Raw genomic sequence first — 24,774 nt, forward strand, 5'->3', positions numbered from 1 at the left:
AAGGTCCCATCCAAAGCATCTGGGGATGCCTTCCTGAAGACAGCAGCCCAGGCAGCCTTCAGGAGCACTGACCACAGCTCCCAGACATCACAGCCAGTGCGAATGTGTGCAGACCCGGACCTGAGCCCACATTTCCCAGCCTGCATCCACCCCTGAAGACTCCTCTCTGTTCTCAACATGGTTCACCAGCCCCGGGCACAGCTGCCCCCAGCCTCCAGCCCACTCATCAGTGCCCCTGAGGGTACCTCTGTCTCCAGGCCAGCTCTCTGCTGTCCCTACCACCCTGGTTCCCTCTCACTCCAGAAAGCTTCCTCTGACTGCCTGGGCTAGGACAGCTTCTCATAGCACCCTATGCTTCCTCTTGATAACATGGAGGCTAACTGTTTGATCAAACTTTCCAATCATGCAGGTAAAACCTGGGTTTCCTGCTGCAACTGCAGGCTCCACGGGGACAGGAGCCACACGGCACCTGTAGAATCGGACAGAATGCAAGGCCCAGTGGGAGAGCCAGCTCCACACAGTGCTCCAGGAAGGTCTGCAGAGCAGCAGAACCACACCCCAGAGGGAAGCAAAGTGGGACGCCAAGCAATTTAACAAGAGTCAGCTAAACAGCATGACAAATGATGGACCCAGACTACAAAACTGAACATTTCTAAGCCCAGGAAGCAAGTTCTTAGAGGACTACAAATCTACCCATCATATTTGAAATCCAGGACCAAAAATTTAAAATGTTCACTTAGCGGAAGAGTCAACCACCAGAAATATAAATGGTATGGTCTACGCATATTTTCCAAAGCCAGAGAGCATATCCACTCAACACATGGTGTCCTTGTGTGTGTGTGAGCGTGTGTGTGTGTGACAGCATGCACAGGTGGTGTGAGCACATTCGTTTGAGTGTGCACGTGTGGTGTGTGCACTTCCATGTGTATGTATGAGAATGGGCACGTGTGGTGCATGCACATTTACATATGTGTGAGTATGAGAGCATGCACGTGTGATGTGTGCACATTTCCGTGTGTGAGTATGTATGTGTAGTATGTGCACATTTCCACATGTGTGGCCGGCACTGCAGGAAGGCAGGAAGAGTACGAGTCCATGTGAAGAGTCCACTTGTAGAGCAAAATTCCACTTCTTCCAGTTATTCCTTCTGGACAATTAACACCATGGTCATGTCCTTCGTCCCGTCTCACTAATAATCAGGCAAGGCATTAAGAACCACTTGGGTCTACAACATAAGTTGGTGGTAAAGTAGTTAAGACAAACTTATTTACCACGATAATTAAATGGTCTATTTAACATGGAATATCAATTCTCTAATCACATCTCAGTTGAACTTCTCCTTTCAATTAACAACTCTGAGGGCCACTGACAGAGGTCCTGCTGTTCCAGGATCATTACGAACATTTTCATTATCTGTCAAATGAGGGAGTGGAGGCAGAGTGTGAGCACTCTCAGGAGCGGCCTCTCCCCACTTAAGAGATGATTAGGGGGTGAGGAGCGGCGCTCATTAGTTGCTTAGCAATGAAAAGACCGCCTGTGAAATCACGAGCTGAAGCCAAATGCAAGGGGCTGTGACACACGGCTCTGTGGGCCTGTCCCCCTCTTGGAGAAGAACCTGCTCAGGGAAACCCAGTCTCTCAGATTTCCACGAGGCGGTCTGGAGCAGAACGAAGCCAACCTGGCCAAAGCCTCTGCCTCCAAAACCCCGCCAAGACATGCCAAGAGGGCTCAGGGAGGACACACGGAAGCCAGTTTAAATTAAAATGCTCCAACTGAGGGGCAAAGCCCCTCCTGTGTATTTAGGTTTTAGTCATAAATGAATCCAAAAGAACATACCCAAAACTTACCAAATTTTCTAAAAAAACTTGAAACATGTTCAAAACAGGCAAAGAGATATTACAGTTTGCTATTCTCTCAAGAGAAGTACTCAAGAGAAAAGGCACAGGCCAAACTAAATATCTGTGAAACATTATTTTGCATGTAATTAATATTCCAATAAAAGGAAATGCTACTTGTACATCAGAGATAGAAAACTGATGAACTGCTGCAGAATGCAACTGAAGATCTGGTCTTCAGCTCGTAAGCAGATCTTCAACTAATACCTTGGCCTTATCCATTTAAATCCAAACCATTAAGCCGGAGTTCCGATGGCCATTGAAAGTAAACCCACTGGCAAACACATTCGTCTCTCTTCCACTACTGCAGAGGGAGGGCAGCAACCATCGTGGCTGCCCCTGGATGTCTCGGTAGCTGAGCATGCGGGTGTGAGGCACTTCTGAGAGCTGGCATCCACGGCAGAGCTGCCATTCTCCACTGCTGCCCAGCACTGGAAACACTAAACTTGGTGCCAATTTTCAATATTGGTATAATTGTGCACAGTTACATGTCAAGTCTTATAAAGTTCATATTTCATATTTATGACAAAAACCATCAAGTGACCTTACCTATGTATTCGCAAATGAAGACCACAAAGAAAGGAGTGACAAGGTCGTTTATCCCCTGGACATATCCACTGGCAGGGTGACGGATTGCCCATATAAACAAGATCCTTTCAAAAATCTGAAAGAAAATGGAGCAGGTGGTGAAGCAAAAGTAAAAAACAGGGAGCTTACAGTGATCCACTCTTACACACAACACATAGTATGGAAGTTTTTCCCACTGGCCATTAAAATGCAAATATAAACAAAGAACAATCCCAGTTTAAGTCTGTCTTCTTACTGACTCACCAACATTGTGAAGTATTTCCCAACCCCTGAGCTCACCCTGAGGCCCTTGTTGGCTCTCACAAGAGGCCCCGCTGCACTCCCATGCGCCAGGACTGCACAGGGGCGCCCAAGGGCTCCGTTGGGCAGTACCGCAGTGCTTCAGCAGTGGACAGGTGAACAGTGGCTGGGTAAGTGGATAAATAAACGAACACTGTACTGGGGCACTTGACACATGGTAAGAGACTCGGCCCAGCCTGTTCAGTTTGCCTATATGTTTGTATTTGTGTGTATGTGTGTGTGTGTGTATGCATGCACGCATATACAACCATGGCTTAAAGACCTTTACCTGTTCCACGTCTCTGTCCACCGTCCCCCACCCCGAGCCCAGGGGCCAAAGCACAGCACCTGGGCCTCAGTCCAACCCTGGTGCAGGTGAACCCTGGCTCCCCAGTCACACATCCTGGCCACGCTGGGCTGCCACTCTGGCCTCAGGTCCCACTGCCCAGAGGCCTTTGAGACTCACTTCAAGCCCTATTTCCTGTGGCCATCTGCTCCTTCCCCAGCCTCCTTCTGGAAGAGGCAATCACTTCCTGCACTAGGACACTAGCAATTGGTGAGGCCAGGCTGTTGCCTGGTCCACTCTCACATGCCCAGCCTCGTATGAGGGGCACAGTGAAGCCTCCGTGAGCTTCTAACCAATGAACGAGCAACAGTACTGCTGAGCACACCAAACCCTAAGAACCAACCGCATCTGTCCTGGAGTCGGTCCCCTCCACACTGCACGAATCCTACACTTCACTGGGCTTGGGGTCCAGATCCCCCAAGTCACCACTGACCCTGCCGGCGATTTAGGGAAAAGAACCTGGAACCCACACAGGTGAGGTCTCCACCCAGGGTGAGCCACCTACTATTGGCAAAACCAGCCTCAGAACCCAGCCTCCTCCTCACACACTCTGGTCCATCAGCCACTGGCCACTGTGGTCACTCAATAGCTAACAAGGAAACATCCACCTGTGACGCAGCACACCTGACAAATGTTTTCTGAGTGATGCATCCATGCACCAAGAGCTGAAGTGCTTTCCATTTTAAGTCAACCGCTCTAGCGAGAAGTGAATATTTAAAAACCTTCAAGACCAACATCACTTAATAACACGGCACCCATTAAGGATTCCTCACAGGTGAAAACTTGGCAGCTGCTGCAGAGGCTCCAGGGTGACCAAGATGGACGAGGACCCAGACAAGCCATTCCCAGGAGCAGCACCTCAGGTGACCCGAGAGAGAGACAGAGGCCCCTGGACCACAGTACATCAGCTATGGTTTGCAAATGCATCGGACATGCCATGCCCAGCCACCAGGCCACCAAGCAAGCCACATGATAACATGCAGCTTCATCAGACAGGGGTGGCAGGATACAGGACATGTTCTTGTACCCACAGGCACACATGGGCCTTACTGAGCCCTGGACCCCTCCCCAGCAAGCCTCCCAGGGCCCAAGTCCAGAGAAGGGCAGAAGCAGGGACCACTCAGCGACAAGCAGTCACAGTTACAAGGAGAGAAAGGCAAGAGCTGGCGGCTCCATGGAGGCAACCCTCAGAGACAAGAGGAGATGGGCTACTACACCAAGTTCTCCTCCCAAAGAAGCCCCAAAGGGAGACAGAGCCCGGGAGGCCTCCCACCCACAATGAGGTGCTGCCCACAGACACCAGCCGTGCAGGAAGCTCACCTGCACCAGCCCTTTGGTCGTGGTCACAGCAGGGTCCAGGACAGTGGGCCACCCTCCCTGAAAGTGTCCTGCAAGTCATCAATGCCTCCGCGTGCCCTCTGCATGTGAGTGTTTAAGCGACAGCTGCCAGGCAGTCTCCAGGAGGGGCTCAGCTGTGCTCAGAGCCTGGAGGCAGACAGGAGAGGATTCCATGGGGACACCTTGCACCCTCTGGAATGGGACAGGGTGACGGCTTGTCTTGAGAGGAGACAGATGCTGAGGAGTGCCAGCCATTAAGCCAGGATAGGAGGGCTTCTGGTGGGTAGTCTACATGGAGACGCAGTCAGGAAGGCAGCGCAGGCTGCTCTAAGGCACCTAGGTGAGGGGTGGGGCAGGAGGGCACAGAGGAAAGCAAGCCAGATGGCATTGCTAGGGACAGCCTTGAGCACCACTGTGAAGAGCAGGGGGCTTCCCACCTGCCAGAGTGTTGCCAAGGACAATGACAATGGTGTCCAGCTACGTCAAGCCCCTGAAGACAAAACACAAACCCCTGACTGTGACTCCAGGCACCTGGGCTGCTGCTTCCTGGCTCTGACTTCATCACCACCACAGGGTTCCCTCCCAGACACCTCTGTCCCAATCTCTGTGTTTGCTGGTCTTACTGCCAGGAATCCCCTTCTCCTGAACTTCCTAGGCCCCCAGGACTTCCAGCAAGAGATCCCAGTTCAAAGCCTTAGAGAAAACCACAGGTACCACCCTACCCAAAAGAGCAGCCCCTCTCCTATGCCTGCCCAGCACCACTTACAGCCTCACTGTGTCGAGGATCCTTGGGGAGGCATCTCCTCCCTGGCTGGCTGCTGTGTCCCCGGTCCCACTTGGTGGGTACAGGGGCTCTGAGATCTCCACTAGCTGAATGCAGGTGCAGATGGCCCCGCTCTCCTCACCACCCTGCACCTGAGCTCCTGTTCCTGTGCTCTGGACAGGACACAGAATGCTCACCGGGATTCCCATTAGTTCTCCCAGTCGCTTTCTCCTTGGAATATGCCCCAGACCTGGCTCCCTACCTCCAGCTAGTGGGAAAGGTGTGTGTGTGTGTGTGTGTGTGTGTGTGTGTGTGTGTGTGAGAGAGAGAGAGAGAGAGAGAGAGAGAAGAGAGAGAGAGAGAGAGAGTGTGTGTGTGTGTGTGTGTGTGTGTGTGTGTGTGTGCGCGTGTGCGCATGCGCATGTATGTGTCCTCTGGCTCATGGGAGAACAAGGCCTTTGAAGACTTCAGTGGTTTTTTCTCATCTCACCCCCACCATGCAAAGCAAATTGACGTGCCTGGGTGTCGTCCTGTAGCCACCTCACCATGTGACTTTCATGGCAACAAGTTCTCCCTAATCTTTAGCACTAAACAGCACCGTGAGAAAGAGGTCCTACCCCCAACAGAGGGACACGTGCTTTGCCTCACATAGAATTTTTTGGTTTTTATTTTTAATGTATGGACCTTTATTTTATTCATTTATTTATATGTGGTGCTGAGAATCGAACCCAGTGCCTCCCACATGCTAGGCCAGCACTCTGCCACTGAGCCCCAGCCTCAGCCCCTCACATAGAGCTATTTTTTAAGGAACGCAATGAGTCATTTCTAAGCTCTTGCTTTCAGGCCAGTTTTTAAAAATTGTAAATGACAGATTTCATATCACTTCTTTCCAATGGGCATCTTTAAAGTATACCAAGGTGTCACTTGAAAAGGGCACAAATTAAGCCCATCAGTCTTCAGAGGGCATGTCCACTCATGCGCAGGGCCTTTGGTGCATCCTGAGCAGGCGCTCCCCCTTCACATCCTGCACAAGCGCCCACAGCACAATAGGACTGCATCCAGCACCATCACTGTCACTGAAGCGGTGCCACCTAAAACACTTCCAGGAAGAAGGCTGTAAAGCAAAGAGCCCTCGCTCCTCCACTGAGGCCCCTCAACATGCTTCTCCAGCAGGAGGAGTCTGGCTCTTCCTCTTGCTGCACAGGAAGGCTCCAGGAGACACAGGCAGCTTCAGCTGATGGCAAAGACCTCAAAATTTCCCCATGCCGCCAAGACCAGATCCCAAAAAGGGATGTTCAAAGCCAGCACATGCACACGGCACAGGCCCTACTCCCCTTGGCTGGTTCAGGACACACAGGCCTGCTGGATGGCTCAATGGTCAGGAAAGTGCCTGGTCCAGGGCTTTTCCAATAGCTGGCCCTCCAAGCTGAAAACCCACCCTGCTCCCGCCTGCAGCTTCTGTACCAAGACAAGTCCCTCCACTAGACGGGGCCTCGCCACAGTGCTTCCCCTGGCAGTCACCCCGGGGGCAACCACCAGACTGAGCCTTGCACAACCTGTGGGGCATGTTCACAAGAGTGGTTAAGATACCAGAATACCAGGGAGACAAAGACCACTCTTATTTTTTATAGGCCATGGACAAACAGCCCCTCAGGCACCAGGCAAGGAGACACAAGGGTTCACATAACTGTGGAAGCAGGCATCAGCAACTTGGTATGCCCTTCCAAGTTCAAGTGCCGCCCCCAAGCCTCCCCTAGATGTCTTAATGGAGTAGGCAGGGGAACTTTATATGATCTTCCTGGTTTTGTGCACGTTTCTCTGCAAGACACTTCAGCTGTGCACTGTTGAAAAAAGAGACCACGTTTGGGTCTTGGTGTCACCCATATGCCCACTGGTGTTCACTAGCATTCTTCAAGAGGTCACATCCCCACAACTTCATATGTCAAAAGTGCAGGTAATGTACCAGAAGCCTATGCAGGGAAGGAGAAACACTGCTCTCCCCTGCATGGGACTATCAGTGGGAGCAGGGTCAGTTTAGAAAGAGCAGAGAGGGAGGGAGATCTGTCACAACACATTAGTCCACAGTTAAGTGAAGGAGCCATTGGGGAAGCAGTGCCTGACCTACCGAGGGACCATAAGGAAGGATGCCCTAAGTCTGGGGATGTGTTTAACAGACTGGTCTGGAGCAGCTCTCACAATGAACACTCGCTGGGTAGCATCAGCTATTAAAGTTCTATTCACATTCTTGATATTCAAGTCTTTGTTGGAGTGGGAATTCATTAAAAGCAGTACAAACCTTAAACTCTTCCTAAAGTATCTCTTCTGCAAATCAATCTACACTCAACAGCAGTAATCAAAATAGTTGCTGCTGCTGCTGCTTGATACCTACAGGACCAAGGAAGTGAGGAGGCAGTCCCAGCTCTCCTGCTTGCTGATTCAAAAAGCAAAAGGTTCCTCCTAAACACTGCAACAGATTTTCCCTGGGAAGCTGGGAGGGGCTCGAGAGGTGCCCAGATCAGGGCACTTTCTGCCTGCATTTCGTACTTTTACCAAACACCCTCTACAGGCCTCCACAGCTGAACTGAACTCTAGCCATTCAGTGCCCACAAGGGAGCTAAGACATGCTGCATACTAAAAGTGAAATAAACTGAAATCAAAAATGCCACTGTGCTCACAATTACTCACTAAAAAAAAAAAAAAAACCTGATTTCAGAAATTTGAAAACACGCTGATTCTACCATATGAATCAGTATCAGTAATACCACTTCACAGCATATAAAGTACCATGGAGATAATTCTTTGAGAGAAGCAACAAAATACAGTTACACTGAGAAGACCTGCAGGACATATACTTCTTAAACTCCAAATGCACTGCAGGCTCAGAAAGAAGAAGTTATTTATAACTCGAGATTCTGCAACATGATCCATGAATTACAACATTTAATGAAAGAAAACAAAGCAAAAATCTGAAATGAATCTAGAATGTGGATTCAAAAATCAACCACTTTTCAGATTAAACACACAGAAAGCCCAAGACCTCTACCCACCGCATGGTCACACCACTGAGCAGAGTACTCTTCAAACAGGCACTAACCCTGCACTGGGGTGAGGATGATCCACACCCACCTCATTCAAATATGCCCATCTGCATCCATACCCGGTGCTCACAGCAGGCTTCCTGGTAAGTAGTGAAACACAGAGGTTCCATTGTGTTCAAAATTAAGCACTGAAAGGAAACTGTACTTTCAAAGAAAACATTAGGGTGTCACCATCCTGAGAACAAATATTCAGCACATCTGATTACATGCCAGAGAATAACCAAACAATCGATAAATGGTCAGAAGAAGCGTGTTTCAAATTAAAGAGAAATCTGACTTCCCCTTCTGGCAGTTACAGCTCATTAGACATTTTCAAACTTGATCTCATAATGCAAAGAACAATATATCCTTCATGACCGATTTCCATTTACTTCAGGTATGCACGCTTGGTTCAATACTAGGAAATCCATTAATAAAACTCATCACAGAACAGATTAAAGAAGCAAAAGCATATTATTTCAGAAGATGGGAGGAAAGGGGACCTAGCATACCTCTCCAGCACCTTCCCCGGCACCTCAAGGGCAGGAAGTTCAAGGCTGCCTCTCGGCACACCAGACACCTGCTTTCTCCACTAGCTCAACCCCGAAGTGGGCGTCTTAGCCAGCAAATGCAAACAAGAAAGACACACAGAACAGAGAGAAAAAAAAAAAAGCAATACTGCCATTATTCACCAATGCCAATGACTGATTCCTTAGAAATCTCAAATCTACACAAATTGTAAGACTGACAAAAGAGGTTTGCAAGTTTCCCAAATATATGATTAACTACAAACAACAACTGCATTTATACATATGGCCAACAAAAAAGACAAATTGAAATTTTAAAGGATACTTTCTTAAAAATATATCTATGAATTGTACGAGTTGTACAATACATTTAAGATGGAACATTTGTTTAAAAATAAAACAGAACTAAATAATTCAAAACAAAACATTACTCTCTGTAAATGGATCAATAGATCCACCTTAATTTCTGAGATTTCTGGAAACCTAACAAGCTGACGTTAACATATAAAAGCACAGAAGTGCAGAGAAACAAGAACCCAGGAGAGTGGCCCATCCCACCCAACTCAAGGCCACCATCACCTAGCACAGGTGAAGGTGGAACGGGAGTGGAGAGAGAGCCAGAACTGGTGTGAGTGCCCAAAAGGGGCGCCAGAGAGTGTGGGATCCTGGGGAGGACAGCAGTGCCCCGGGAGCCATGGTGTCAAATACCATGCCAAGTTCACTCTGCACTAAAGGTCAAAGGCAGAATTAAAACCTTTAGAAGAAATGTAAGAAGTCCTCTTTGAAAGGATGTGCTACAACACAGAAAGGCCCAGACATAAGTGAAGAACCTCCCGGTGAGAGTGGAAAGCCGGCCCACTAACGTGAAGCAGACGCGTCCCTAACCCACAGACAGAGGCATAGCAGAGTGTGCTGAGTGTATACCAGCAGGACAGCGAACAGACACCACAGTGGCACTGGCAGAAGCTCTCACAGACAGGGGACAGCGAGAACTAAGAAGCCTCTAAAACCCTGACCACATAGGCAATCAGGCAATGAGACACCACAGGGTGTCTGACCATCCCAAGTGCAGACACAAGTGCGGGCAAGGCCACAGCGGGCACCACACAACACAGCACCTTTGACCCCGCAGCTCCGCTCCTGGAACAAGGCCCAGGGGCACCCTCCAGGTCAAGACAAGGCCACTGAGGGGTCTGGAGAAGCCCTTGAGCAGAAGGACGGGACCTCAAAGTCACCAGCACTCCACTTCCCAAGGTGGCGGCACAGGTTCTGAAAAGACACTGAGAATTTTTCTTTGACTCAGAGGGTGGGTACCACACAGGCTTCTGTGCTGATGTTGTTCACAGCGAGAGCAGAGAGAAACGGAAGGGAAGACTTGTCCATCAAACCCCAAAATATTTACACAAGAGTTAATGAATCGCTTACAAGGCAAGTTCCAGTTCCTGGGCTCTCACAAACACACCATCAATTCTGAAGAAAAAACAAAGATAACCATGACACCAAACACTGACCAGATGTCACAAGAGGGACCCAGCCCCCACTTACCAGCTGTGGGGCTCTCGATGGCACCTCACCCCAGCATAACTACAGGACTCCCACAAGGAGAGGACAATGCCTGGGGGCCTATCGGGCACCTCAGTGGGCACTAAGGAGATGCTGGTAAGGAGAAGGGACCAACTCTGGCTCCTGGAGATGGCAGGCTACAGGGGAGAGACCCAAGCTCTCAGGGAAGGTCAGAGGCACAGCAGGTCATCCATACTCATAGACTGATCCATTGCCTAGTGCTCAGGTGGAGAACCCCGGACAAGGGTCCTACCCTCATAGAGCTCAAGGTCTGGCGGGAAAAGACTCAAAAATAAGCAACCGCCCTGCACAATGAGGTGTTGGAATAGGGAACAGGATGCCGTCGGGTCAACAGCCATGGCAGAACAGGTGGGATGACAAGGTCAGGAAGATCTGCCACGCAGGGATCGGAAGGCAGTTCGTGCAAACACAAAAAACACACATGGACTCAGACCCAGGTCCTTGGTCCATAGAACCAGCCCACTCCCCTCTCCAGGCACACAGGGACCAGGACCCCTACAGTCTGCCCCACTCCGTGGAAAAGAAATCAGCTTATTATAGGTTCCCAGCCTGAGGGAGTAGTCCAGGCTGAACAGGGCTGGGCTCCATCCACGTCCACAACCTAGACAGTGCCCCTTCCTTCACAGTGGGGACAGTGCACCACACCAGTGCTTAAGAATGCCTGTAAGCAGACCTCATGCTTCATTACCCTCCACGTCTGCTCAAACACAATGAGACGGCACTGCCCAGTGACTTGATTGGAAAAAGCACTTTATCTCTGTGGTTTGTAAAATGGGTCTAAGAAGCAGCTAGCCAGAGAGCAGATGACAAGTTCAACACAGAGGAAAAGTCACTGAGCAAATGATTAACTCATCAGCTGCAAAGGCCCAGCTGCCATGTTTAAATGTGGTTCTAACAAACTCCTTGTACTGACCGCAACAGCTCAGTGTCACATGTTGCAATCTTGGAATCCTGCTTCTCAATGTCAGACAGAGTTTGTTCAACACTAAACAGGGAACAAAAACCACGAGTTGGCCAGAAAGTAACCAATTTTACTCTCAAGTAACAATATTGGCTGAAAAGATGACTCACTAATTTATACAAAATCTCTGAGTCCCCCTCAAGGTGCTCCTGATGCTCTGCACTCAGGACACATGAGGGGGGGACCTGCAGGCCCTGCACCCTGGAACCACGCACAGGAGGAGGAGACACCAGCTGAACAAGGCAGCGCACTGGCACCATGATGAGCACGGGCCATAGGCAGAAGTGGGGCTGGAGTGGCTCCAGCTGGCAGGGCAGGCAGTGTCCCTGACAAGGCCACGCCTCAGGCAGAGACCAAAGGGCAGAGAAAGGGAACCGTCTGGAACAAGAACCAGCAAGTCCACTCCCAGGTAAGAGGCAGGGGTGAGAGGTGACAGGGACGCAGACTTCCTCACTGAGATTTGTACATGAAGGGTTACGGCAGATTTATTTTGTAACGGGCAAAAGTTGGAACAAACCCAAGTGCCACCAACTCGTGAATGGATGCACACACTGAAAGGGAAAGGAACACTACTTGGCAATGAAAGGAAGCGAACTAAAGACGCACCCCGTGGATTGAGAACGCCACCCTAGGTTAGTGAAGTCCTCAGCGTGTGTGAGTCCACTTCCGTGAAATCCATGCCTCAAGCCAAGCTCCGGTGGCACATGCCTGTTATCCCGACAACTCAGGAGGCTAAGGCAGTAGAATCACAAGTTCAAAGCCAGCCTCAGCAATTTAGCAAGGCCCTAGGCAACTCAGCAAGACCCTGTCTCTAAAAAATAAAAAAGTGCTGGGGATGTGGGGCTTGGTGGTTAAGTACCCCCGGAGTTCACTCCCCAGCACCAAAAAAAAAAAGTGACATTCCATATGTCAGCAAAGCTCTGGAGACAGAAAGCGGATCAGCAGCTGCCAGGGCAGTGGGTGGAGAGAGACTGAGAGCAGAGGGACAGGAAGAAACTGTCAGGGCAGTGCAATCACCCTTCGATGTGAGCTGGGGGTGGTTACACTCCTGCACACAGGGGGCAACAGAACTCACTGCGCACCAACGGGCAAGTTTCACTGTGTGTGACTCAGACTTCATTAAAGCTGACAGGAGGAAAAAGAGGAGAGAGGAAGGGGAAAGGAGGGGAGAGAGGAGAAAGGAGAAGGGGAAGAAAAGAAGAGGAGGAGAAAAAGAAGGCCAAGCAAACAACCAAATGGATGGGCAGGCTGGGAGGAATGCCCAGGCCAGAAATCCTCCTTGACAAGGTAAGGCCCAAGCCCAAGTGTGCCCATGACAACTAGAGCCAAACTTACATTTCCCTGGTTCTGTACAGCTGAGGATCACTGTGTCACTACAAGAAGCCAGTAAGGATACTGAGCAGAAGCCCCAGGAGCAACATGTATGATTGCAAAGGGAGGCAGATGCCCTTCTCCACCGGTGTCTTACTGGACTTCCCTGCCAATAGAGTGAAATGTGATGAAGAGCACTAGGCAGCCAACTTGGACCCTGAGGTTAAAGCCAAGCAGACAGAAACAACCAAATTGCTGGCGAAGGGCCAGTACCAGAGACAGCAATAAACCTCTGTCTTCTGAAGCCACTCTTGTTATGGATTTGCTATCATTTTGCAGACCCATCTAAACCTTATCGTTACCATGCCAGAAATCATGATTCGACTTTGCCTACTGCCAACACAAGACCAGCATTTCAATACTGTTCCTAAAGCCTCTTGCTCACCATCCTTTCTCCCCACACAAGGCTGTGCTCAAGTCGCCTGGCCAGCACATCGGCCAGCACATCCACCCTGGGCCTGCCTCCCCACTAGAACCCACCTGCCCAGCTTATGGCCCTGCTCAGTCCTGCAGCCTGGCTGAGCACAAACCTAGGGCACTTCCATACCCCCAGAGGAGGGCACAGGAGCTGAGACCACTGCCAGGGGAGGCCTTCCAAACCTATAGGGTCGAGGCCCCAAGAGTCATGACAAGAAGCCCAACTGACACCAAGGGGCAGTGAGGCTGGATCCACACTCAGGGCAAGAAGCCTGCAAGGGAGGCACAGAGGAAGGAAGAGATACACACAGACAATCCACGCTGTCTATTTTCATTAAAACACTTAAAGCAGCAAAGCGGTCACGATCCATTCTCAGACACCAGGAGCACGCTGGGGCAAAGGATGCAGTGCTCCTGGGGAAACCCCTCTGCTCTGCGTCCTGCACTCCTGCCCTGACAACCCTGGAATTTCCTCTGACAGGCGCACCACGCCGACGGGCCACCAACATCAAAAGTGTATTTATTAGCAAAGTCGAGATGCAAAACAAAGTATTTAAAACAATGAAAAAATTCCAATTTTATTATAGAGATACCACTTAGTTTAGCAGCAAAAAATATATGATAATGTGGAATAAATCTAATAAAGCTGATGAGACTATTGAAAAAATTTTTAAACTGCATTGACAGGCATTAAAATGGCCTAAAAGGAAACTAATATGCTCATAAAAAAGGGAAACTAAACCTCATAAAGATGCCAACTCTTCCAAACAAATCCAGAGAATCCATGCAATGCCAACCACAAATCAAAGAGACCTCAAACACAGGCACACCTTGGCAATCTGACTCCAAGGCTTGAGTGGAAGAGCAAAGAGCGAGCTGCCCCATCCCCGCCAAGGAGGAGGAAGAGACATGTGTACCCCACCAATGCCAAGACGTCCCAAAGCCATGTCAGCTAACGGGGTGGGGCATGCAGACCTAAAGCCAGCTGAGTATAGGACAAAACAGAGGCCACAGAAGAAATCTATGTGAATGTGACAACGACATACAGCAGAAACCATCAACACAGAGAGACAAGCTGGAGTCGTGCTGGGATTGACTCATCTCATGCACACAGCTGTCAACTACAGATCAGTGAAACACAGAGGTGTGAAAGGCAGAACTCCTAGAAGGAAAAAAACGGGATGACATCTTTATGTGCAGGAAAAGGCTTAGCAAAGCATGTCAGTGACAGGTTCAACCCCAGGGAAAGTAAGGACTTCCCAGCATCATCTGCCCTCAAGAACAAAGTGAGACATGGCCAACACGGAGGAAGGTACCTGCAACAGAACCTGCAATGAGGGGTCCAGACACACAAAGATCAACTGCCAGCAACAAATTAGGCCAACAACCCAGAAGAAAAACGGGCAAAAACAGAACAATCATTTCCCAGAATAAGAGAACACTTGGAAACATATGGGGAGATGCCTGGCACAATTAGTAACCAGAGAAGAGAAAAACCGGGAGCCTGATAAGATTATCCAACAGAGAAACACATACTGAGAGACCTGGCCATATCAAGAGTCATCAAGGGAGCCGGGCACCGTGGCACACACCTGTCATCCCAGCAGCTCAGGAAGCTGAGGCAGGAGGATGACAAGTTCAAAGCCGGCCTCAGCCACTTAATGAAACCCTGTCTCAAAATAAAATTTAAAAAAAAAAAATGGCTGGGGATGTGCTCCATGGTTAAGCACCTCTAGGATCAATCCCTGGTATCAAACAACAAACAAAAGGTCATCCAGGACCTAGAATTCCAGGAACTCCAACACTCTGCAGGTGGCTCTGGTGGCAGAGGGCCCCCCACCCTGCCAGGAACCATGCTGACACTTTCTCCAAAGTGTAACCAACACACACCCAACCTCACAACTGTGTGCCTCTCAAACGCCTTAGAGAAATCCTTGCCTGTGCACATTTGCATGATGGACAGGAAGGTGCCAGCAATGCTGTTCTAAAAGCACACAATTATAAATAACCACTATGTCTATCAAAAGGAAAAAGGCAAAAGACAGTGTGGGATGTTCAAACAGCAAACATTACTTAACTAGGTACCACAGGTGGGCTGCATCCTACAAACCACCAGAGGAGGGAGCAAGCTGCAGAGCCAGGGCTGCACAAAGAACACCAAACTCCAAAGGACACCACACTCAGTGACATGCCGCTCTCCTGGGTTGCACCTGTGAAGGAGAATGGACGTCAAGGCCAGGAGAGGGATGAGCACGAAGAAGCAGCCCAACACCTGCAGTCAGAGGCAAGAGCACGGACACAGTGGTCAGCAGCAGCAGGCTCCAGCTCCTAGATTCAGGAGGGGTAAAGAGTTCATACCCATACAGGCACGCCTGTTACACACGTCCTTTTGTGTGTGTCACTATTACACAAGAAAAACATCTTAGGAACAATTAGCCATTCCTATCAACAATTGTGCCCACCAGGCCAAATCCCCAGAAACTGGCTGCCCACACGTGCTGATGGGCTGAAGCCCCCCACATGTACCCACTGTCCTGCAAGCACCGTGAGCATCAAGTCACAGACAACACAGAGAAACACCCAGCCGGGCTTCTCTTACCTCCGTCACCTTGGGCTGCAGGATCAGTGCTTCTGGGCTCATCCGAGGGATGTCTATGTGGATCTGGAGGTGCAGGAGAAAGACAGGCTTACTTTGGAGGACCACAGACATCACCATCAACATTACATCATGATTAAAGGTGCCGTGCTCAGAGACTCAGCCATCTGGCCCCTTCATCTGGCCTCTGCAAGGGTGTTAGCTTGGCACTGCCAAGTCTTCCCTCTAAGGGTGCTAGCCCAGAGTTGCTGAGTCCTCCAGAGGGGAGGAAGTCAAAAGCTCATTCCATCTGACCAGGGCACATCCAGTCCAGATGATGGACTTGCCTGACTCCTGCCCAACCCACATCAGAAGCTGCGTGAGCAGGAACAGAGCAGGCCTCAGCTCTTAAGTAACATGATCCATAGCAATTAGTAAACATTGATTTTCAGTGTCTGACACAGAGTGATTCAAGTGTATCAATAGTGTGCAGACTTCAGCTGCGATAGTCCCTTTCTGGAACCTAGGCCACATTTTCCTTCTCTTCACAAGGTCCTTGGGGAATCTAGGACATTTTCAAGGGAAGCATTTGGAAGTCTCTGCCAGTGTCGGAGTCCTGCCTGGTCACCATCTGACCAAAGTCACAGCAACATGCCCGACACTGAAGAGGAGGATGCTGTGGGTTCAAGAAGCCACCAGACAGGAATACTTAGCAGAGCTGGTGTCATCGACTGGCTCCAGCATCCCACATCAGCCACCAGCCATCACTCCTGTCTCGCCAGGGTAAAAGAGGGAAGGCACGCATGTCCTACACAGAGTGATCCCACTGCTGAGCTGCACTCCAGCCTTCCTGCCCAGGCCCGCAGAGGGTGCCAGCATGCTGGAGCCTGGGCATCACTGACTGGCCTGTGCCCTGCATACACCATTCAGGCTCTAATTTCTGCCTCTTCCTGTGGGCTGGCTCCACGCCCTTCAGGAGGTGACTGGTAAAGATCAACATCGAGCTGAGAGGCCATGAGTCAGTGACACACAGGAAGAGACGTGTAGACAGCAGCACCGGGAGGGGACATTCCACACAGAGGAGCAGATGGCCACACACAGGGCCCAGGTGTGGGCAGAGACAAGGGCCACTAGGCCTACTGGCGGGGCAGCCCAAGGGCCATCCTCAGTGTATTGCTCCTGGCATGGCAGTCCTGTGGTCATCCCTGGAATGAGCTCCACAGGCTCCTACAGGACAGAAACCAGGTCTGGCCTGCCTCTGCGTGCCCAGGGCCAGCAAGGCCCACCTTCCTGTGGGCCACCAGCAACAGTGCATACATCAGACCCCATAACCTGCCCATGCTAGAGGAGGGAACCCCACAAAGCAGGTGGATGGGCTGCATGCACCCTTCCATCCACCGCCCACTCCCCACAAACAAAGGCTGGGCAAGCGGTGGGGGCTGCAGGGCTGAGCAGGGAGGGAGAGGCACACAGGTGGACTTTTCAGACCAGTGCCAGGTGGCCGTGACACACACTAGCAGACCTCGGACGTGCCAGGCCACCACTTCCTGCTGCCCTGCTGAAGCAGGAAGGCAGGCCACGGCACCCCCAGAAATAGGCTGCAGCACCAAGAGTCACCCATCATCCGGGCAACAGAGAAGACAGGACAACCTGCCACACCACACAGTGCTGCTCCCTTTCTATTAATGGGAGAAAGTTTTGGGAACTCAAAATAATAAGGGGTCTTTCATTATCTAACACAGTAAATAAGCAACAATGCGTGCGACCAACATTCCCTTCCATGCTCACAACCAACCCGCCTGGTAAGTCCTGCAAGGACAGGCCACTGGCACCCTTTATGATTCTTTTTCTTGAATAAAAATACAATGAAAACATGATCAGAATAATACCAACTTTATCCATTTCCTAAAACCAGGGAAGCTGAAAAATGAACCAGGAATCCCCTGCCCAACACAATCTGTATTCAGTCAGCAACTCAAGAGTCACTGGGTGGAAGCCCAGAGTGGCCAAGAGCGACTAGAATGAGCAGGAGGGGCTGGTAGAGACTCCCTGCTCGGCCTCCAGGGCCTCGCTCTTCAGCCATAGCCCCTCCCCGGCCTCCACCATCCTGTTCATGTGGGGATGCTCCCCAAGAATCCACTCAGCCTTAGAACCTTGACTGAGGCCAGGCCTGTCTTCAAATGGTTCTGATGATCCACACCACACTGGTGAGAGACATAGGTATCACTCTTGTGCCAGAGAGACACAGCCCAGCTCCACCAGACAGGAGTGGCCTCAGGGAGACCAGGCCTTGACCACAGGCTCAGACAATAGAACCAACTGAGAATTGCCATTCTGAACTTCCACATTTTACAAAAAGAGTAAGAATTATAAAGTCCTCAAATAACCATTCTGACAGCAAATTCTAGATGTGCTGTGAATTATAAATCAATGTTAAATGTTTTCCCATGATGCATATCATCCAAGAACTGACTGCACAAAAAAATGTAATTATACCCATTTTTTATCAAACTAAATAGCAAAATGATAAACTGGCTACACTTTTGGCTGTGCACTAAACTGTGCACCCCAGCCCCTGCAATTAATATACCTGATTAATTAATATGCCTGATTAATATCTCTCTCATCTGCCCATATCTCACCCTCCCGTACCACAGACAAGGGCCACTAGGCCTACTGGCCGGGGCAATAGCTCCACCCCTGCCAGTGGGGTCCCGGTCAGGGCACCACCTGGATCAGGGCCCAGTATGGCCCTTCAGGAGCAGTCTTACCTCTCAGGCAGCAGCCCACAGAGACACAAAACACCCACCATCACCCTAGGGCAGAGCCGGCAGGTACCACTATCTGGATCAAAGACTCTATTTTATGACTCCAATTAAAAACACCCTTTTTAAAAGGGCTGGGGTGTGGCTCAGAAGCAGACCACCTGCCCAGCATGCAAAGGCCCCAGTGGGTTCAATCCCCAGCACCTTTTTACTTTTGTAGTCAGAGCTGGAGCAAGCAACCCTGCCATCAGAGGAAACTGGCCATTACTGTTTTCAAGAGGCATCTGCTTACTAGAAATAAACAAACATTTCCTCAGACAGAACGTCACCAAATCCAAGGCTTCGAGGGACATGGGGAAGAAGAAAGGAGCTCCCACCTGTCTGTACGTGTCCTGGTGAGCTTCATCATTCCTGGAGTCATAATAGTGCTCAATGAAAGCAAAATATTCTTTCTGTTTTCTCTGGAGAGTGGCAGGTCTTCGGTCCACATTGGCAGGAAGGTAACCCTGGGTGAGGAAAAGACAAACGTATACATAAGGTTGCTATCATTGAGGGTCTCAATTAAGTGTGAGTAAAAAGACTCACATCTCAAATGGCCTTGCGCTCTGAACCTGACGCAAAAGGGAGGGACTGTGTGAAGAGCCACAGGCAGAGAGGAAGGCAATACCCTCCCTCCCCGTGAGCCCCAGCCAGTCCGCTAGCCAGGGCCGTGGCCCCTGATTCATCCCCAGAGCCAGGGAAGCTCCACACCAGGATGGGCCTGAGCTCTCCTAAAGCAGAGCTGGAGGAGCCATGAGCCCTTCTCCAAATGCCTCCGACACCTTGAGGAGCTAGGAGCCTGTGGGGTCTCATGCCCATATTACCCCACACCCATGCACACACACCCGAGTGTGTAAGGAGCTGGCGCTGCGCAAATTGCACCTATTTTCCAGACTCCTGGGCTCTCAGCAGCTGCAGTCATGATACATAAATTGGGCTGAACTCAAAATCAGCAAATGCCACGTGGTCCAAGTGGTCACAAGAGCCCTGACTCCAGGGCCAGACTGCTTGGTGTTTGATGTTCTTGGTAGCCTTTTTTCCTACATCTTGGATTAACATTATTGACATGCAATTTATGAATTAAAAATGTGCCACGTTTTAAATACAGTTCTGTGACTCCTCCTCGGGGCCCTGAGGGTCCCTCAGAGAGCAGCTGGGCCTGTGTGGGGCCTCCCCGGGACCTGGGCCCTGGCTCCTGCTTTCCTCTGAGGCTGGCCTGATGCAGCAGCCTCTTCCTCTGCTGTGCTGAGGACAGGTGCCTGCTGACAAGTGGCTGTGCCAGGACAGGTGCCTGCTCACAAGCCTTCAGCCATCCCCTTCAGGGGCTCCTAGGAGTGAGGTCAGTCCAGGCATCCTGGACAAGAGGACTCACACCACGTTCGTAGATTTCTCATGGCTAAATACCCAGGAGTGGAGTGACTGAGCCATAATGTAGGTGCATGTTTAGTTTTCTGAGAAGGTGCCAGATCCCTCTCCAAAGAAGCCACACCACTGTAGCTTCTGACCAGCAAAACATGAGAATCCCAAGCGTGCCTCTCGATGCCGTGCTTGGTGGTGATGGGTGCAGTTCTAACTTCACCTTCTTGGTGACCACCCATAGTGAACCACCTTACCAAAGTCCACTGCTGCCCCCCATGTTTGTCTCCCCGCTGACTCTCACGAGTTCTGTACTCGTTCTGTTCACCAGTCACCCTTCACATACATGTATTATGAGAACACTGCCCCAGTCTGTGGCTCATCCTGTCAGGTCTCAAACAGCAGAAGCTTTCAATTTTCGTGAAGTCCAGTTGATGACGCTTCTCCCGTACAGTCTGTGTTCCCTGTGTTCTGTAAGAGGAAGATTTTCCTCTTAATTTTAAACCTTGGCCACCTCCTCTTCTTCATTCACTATGACAGGGCTACCGCAGTGGGACTGCTCACTCAGAGCTCAGCACCACCAGCACAAAGCATCCTCAGAGCCAATGCCAGGCTGCACCAGCCTCAAGGAAAACACACCAGCCTTCACAGCATGACTTCACAGAGAAACATCCACAGAGTGCATGCCACTCTGCCCAGACAGCTCATATTACCTGCTGAACATCTCCTGGTGCCTTATTCACACAGTGTGACAATGCTCTAGGAACCACATTTCCCTGTTTACCACCCGCATGTTTGGGTGGGAATCCAGTTCCATCAAGATAGGTCTGGGCTGGAATGAACTACACAGCTTCACCAATCCACTGGCCACAGTGACAGAGAGACTCAGAGGTAAAGAGGTGACCTAACACAGGTATAATAGCCAATCCCAGGCTATTTACTGCTACTCTGAGTCCAAGTGAATGTGCACAGTCTGGAGCTGTGGCAGCCTCCCTGCGATCACAAGGAAAACCATGAGCTGTGGATCCACCAAGAAAAGCTGACCTGAAGAACAAGAGAACACAGAATTGCCAGGCTTTGATGATAATAAGGCCAGAGCTGGAATCCAGCCACATCTCTTGGATTATGTAAGGTCACATTCCTTTCAAGTTCCTTAGGCCTTTCCCCCAGCATCTTTTCTGTATCATGAACTAGATACTCACACACACTTGTTTTAACAACAGCTGGGTCACACCACTCAAACTTGTTTCTATTAAAATACAACCGTGTGGTGCTTAACACAGATACTCCACACAAGGTGTTTTTCAAATATGTATCTCATGGAAAGTGCGTTGTTAGGTGATTTGTCCTAGTTCACACATCACAGCACGTGCCTGCACAAACTGACATGCTTCCATGGCTCCAGGGAACTTGAGTTCACAAAACCACTGTCCTCTACATAGTCCACTGTGAGCCAGAACACTGTTCCCTGCCCCAGGAGTATACCACACACAATTACAAAAGCACTCCCCAAACATGCGCAAATCACCACCACTAAGTGCACCTGCGCGATGCCCCCAGGTAAAAGCCAGGCCGCTGCCCTGCCAGCACCCCAGAGCCTCCCACTCGCTGCCTGTCTCCTCCTCACATGGAGAACACCGTTTCTGCCTGGCTGTTTCTTCTCAGTTAGGTTTAAAAGCCTGAGGCAGGTGTGAGAGGAACCAGTGCACATCTTCGCACTACTGTTGCCACCACCCTGGGGACTAAACCCAGTGATGTTAGAGAATGCGGGAGGATTTCCAGTTCTTGCTGGCACAGGCTCATGCCCGTCTTTCACGGCGCAGACCATGCACTTTTGTTGAGTACGCAGCTGGGAACAGAACTATGAGGTCTGCACACCTCTGAAGGGTCACACTCCCCTCAGAAATGTGGGATTTCCCACTGTCCCATGTCCCTGCTAGCGCCTGGGGTTGCCCAGCTTTCTCACATGAGCCGCTGTGGCAGTCTGCAGCCATCTCTATTAGCAGGCAGAGTGAACCTGCACTTCCCAGAGGACTGGTGTGGCTGGCCTGTGCAGTGCATGGACAGGTGCAGTCCCCTCCCTGCTGGGTCACCGCTTCTTTTGGTTCTCTAGGCCCTGGTCCCAGTCAGCAGGAGAGCCCTGCAGAAAGCGTCCTCTCCCCCTCCCTGTGGCGTGCCTTTCGCCCTGTCCTCAGTGACGTCTTCTGATGAAGAAAGTTCCTCGGGCTAACGACGCTCAATTTATTAATCTTTACGATTAGTCCTTTTCATGTCCACTGCAGGAAAATTTCCTTTACCCAACACTCCTTGCTCAAGAGTTCACTTTAAAATCAGGGTGGCTTTTCCACAACAGGGCCGGCCACCACAGCCCGCTACTTCTATACATGAGACACTAAAGGGACACTGTGCATGGCAGCTATTCTGCTGCAGTGACAGCGATGCAAGCTGTGGGCGGGCCCCCTGACCCAGGCTGAGACAGCAAGATCACCCTGCTCCAAGACAGTAACCCCACAACCCTGCCCAGGCCAGGCTCAAATCTCGCTCATTATTTCCAGCAGTCCACCCACATCAGCAACGCTGTCTCCTGAGAACACTCCTGCAAGCAAACTGGCACTCAAAGGGCTACGGGTGCCCTCAAGGTTCGTGATGCACTGTTCCCACGGAGCCCTGCTGCAGGTTGTGGTGATGGCACAGCAGGACAGCCCGGCACCAAGGGAGCTCCCCTAGGCCAGCAGCGCCACAAAGAGTGCAGTGCGTCACAAGAGCGCCAGGATAGCATCTACACCAGCCGCCCAAGTATCACCCACTGGTCCCCACAGTCCTGGGCATGCAGAGCCCCTGGGCATTGCCCTGACCTGTCCAGCACAGCCCTGCCCCATGGAAGGGCCCCAAATGGTGAGGGTGGGGCATTGGCAGAGCTGGTGGCAGATGCTCCTTTGTAATGTCACAGATGGCCGTCCTGGGCCTCAGCCTTCACCCACAGCCATCTTCCCCTCACACTATTTCAGGTCTGCAGCCTCTCTCTGAGAGCAAAAGTTACCTAAGACCCCTGCTCCCTGCCTGTACCACAAGGCCACAGCTAACTAAGGGGCGCCTGGCCACATGGTGTGACTCAGTCCTCCTTCAGTCCTTCTCAGGTAGAAGGCCATCCCCACTCCTCTCAGCTTAGGAGGCCACATGAACAGGCCAGAGCCCAGCCCCTGTGCTCAGCTAGGGTCGCCTGTGGGGCAAGTCATAGGCCACCGGGTAGTTATGGGGAGTGGGGTGCAGATGATCCACAGAGGATGTGAGCAGACACTCTGAGAACCACTTCCTGCGCCCCAAATTCTAACTTGACTTTGAAAACACAGATTCTGAAAGGCGAGTGCATTATCATGAGAGCATAGACAACAAACTCCACATCCCCTGACAACCCACTCCTGAAGGAACATACATGAGCAAGTTGAGCCTCTCCATAATTAAGGCAGACTAGAAATTATGCAAATGAAATATATTTGTGTATGCAATGAATTCTAAATGACAGAACTACAGAAAACTTAATTGCTGTATTAGCATGCTATAAAAACACTAATCATAAATGTAAAACAATGCATGCACACACTTATATCCTAAATTGTTCCAGGGACACAAAAATCCACTTATCCCCTCCCACCATGTCCATGTGCAAAACTGCCTCAAGATACAGAAAGGAGGTAAGATGACATGGAGCTGCACTTGTCATTTATAACTATCACATTCAATAGCATAAATGTTAAATGCTTAATTAGTTTTCTGTTAAATGTTTCTGAAACATTTAAAAAAGAAAAAATATGATTCTCTACAGCACTAGTGTGTGAAAAGGTGCTACACTGCTTGCATGGGGTTCAAACACTAAACAGCATGACTGAAGCTTTGGAGATTCAGTGGCATGCTCGAGACAGAGCACACCTGTGACTTCCTTAAAAATACAGGAGCCATGCATTCTCTGCTGAAGCCACATTTCCATTTATTCAATAAAACTGTGCTCCTCCATGAACACCAGGATGGTGCTAATGACCGAGGCAGACATGATGAGCAAAGGTCATTCCTATGTCAGGCTTCGAAGGAGGTCATAGTCCAATACAGCTTTGGTCCCCTGAGTTTCTGAAGTGGACATGTGTAACTTCTTCATGATTCTTCTTGATTCCATGTGCCCCTTCAGCTCTAAGTCCTGACAGGACTGAGTGCTTGGGATTGACCGCTGCCACCTGGGCATGCAGAGCCTCTGGCCAGTGCCCTGGCCCTCCCAGCACAACCCTGCCCCATGGAAGAGCCCCATGGAAGAGCAGGACTGAGTGCTTGGGATTGACCGCTGCCACCCCACCCACTCACTGGCCATCCAGACAACCTGCGCAGGGCTCCCAGCCAGTCTCACTCACCTACCCCTGCTCCCCCAAACACCCCTGCACCGCCCAGTCTGGCCCTCGGCCAGGCATCACAGACCTAGTGTATGCTGTCCTCAATGGGGCCACGTGACTGTCGGAGCCCAGCTCCCAGCCAGCTCATGCGCTCTGGTCCTGTCTTCCTCGGTGGAGTCTGGGTGCCTGGAACAGTGGTCTCTTACCCCGGACACGTGAGCAGCCCTGGGAGCCTAGGTATCAGTGTTTCCTGTGCTCCTAGGTAATACTAACATGCAAACAGAATGGAAGAACTACAGGTCAAGAACCTGCCAAGTTCTCCTAGTCCTGACGCTTGCCCACTCTGGGGCAGGTGCACTGCAGACACCTAGCTCACAGCACGCAGGAGTTGGTGCACACCTGACACCTGGATCTCTCTGTTTCACTACCCAGATGCCAGGGTCTATGACAGCTCCCAGGGAAACAGGAAGCTAGGCTGAATCCTTGGAATTCAGGGAATGACCAAGAGACAGACTGC

The 24,774-nt window shown here is 50.6% G+C and overlaps 1 protein-coding gene across 2 annotated transcripts in view; it reads right to left on the reverse strand.

Moving 5' to 3' along the window:
• The window catches only part of Tbc1d22a (TBC1 domain family member 22A), a 334,236-nt gene that overhangs the window by 200,497 nt on the left and 108,965 nt on the right, over nt 1-24,774 (reverse strand). For both annotated transcript variants that reach the window (XM_026394283.2, XM_026394282.2), the window contains exons 6-8: nt 18,864-18,992; nt 15,746-15,808; nt 2,445-2,559 (exon numbers count right to left, since the gene is read on the reverse strand). In XM_026394283.2, coding sequence (XP_026250068.2) covers nt 2,445-2,559; nt 15,746-15,808; nt 18,864-18,992 — 307 coding nt within the window. The remainder of the gene's footprint in view (nt 1-2,444; nt 2,560-15,745; nt 15,809-18,863; nt 18,993-24,774) is intronic.

This window comes from Urocitellus parryii, chromosome 5, assembly GCF_045843805.1.
Source record: "Urocitellus parryii isolate mUroPar1 chromosome 5, mUroPar1.hap1, whole genome shotgun sequence".
NCBI classification, from domain to species: domain Eukaryota; kingdom Metazoa; phylum Chordata; class Mammalia; order Rodentia; family Sciuridae; genus Urocitellus; species Urocitellus parryii.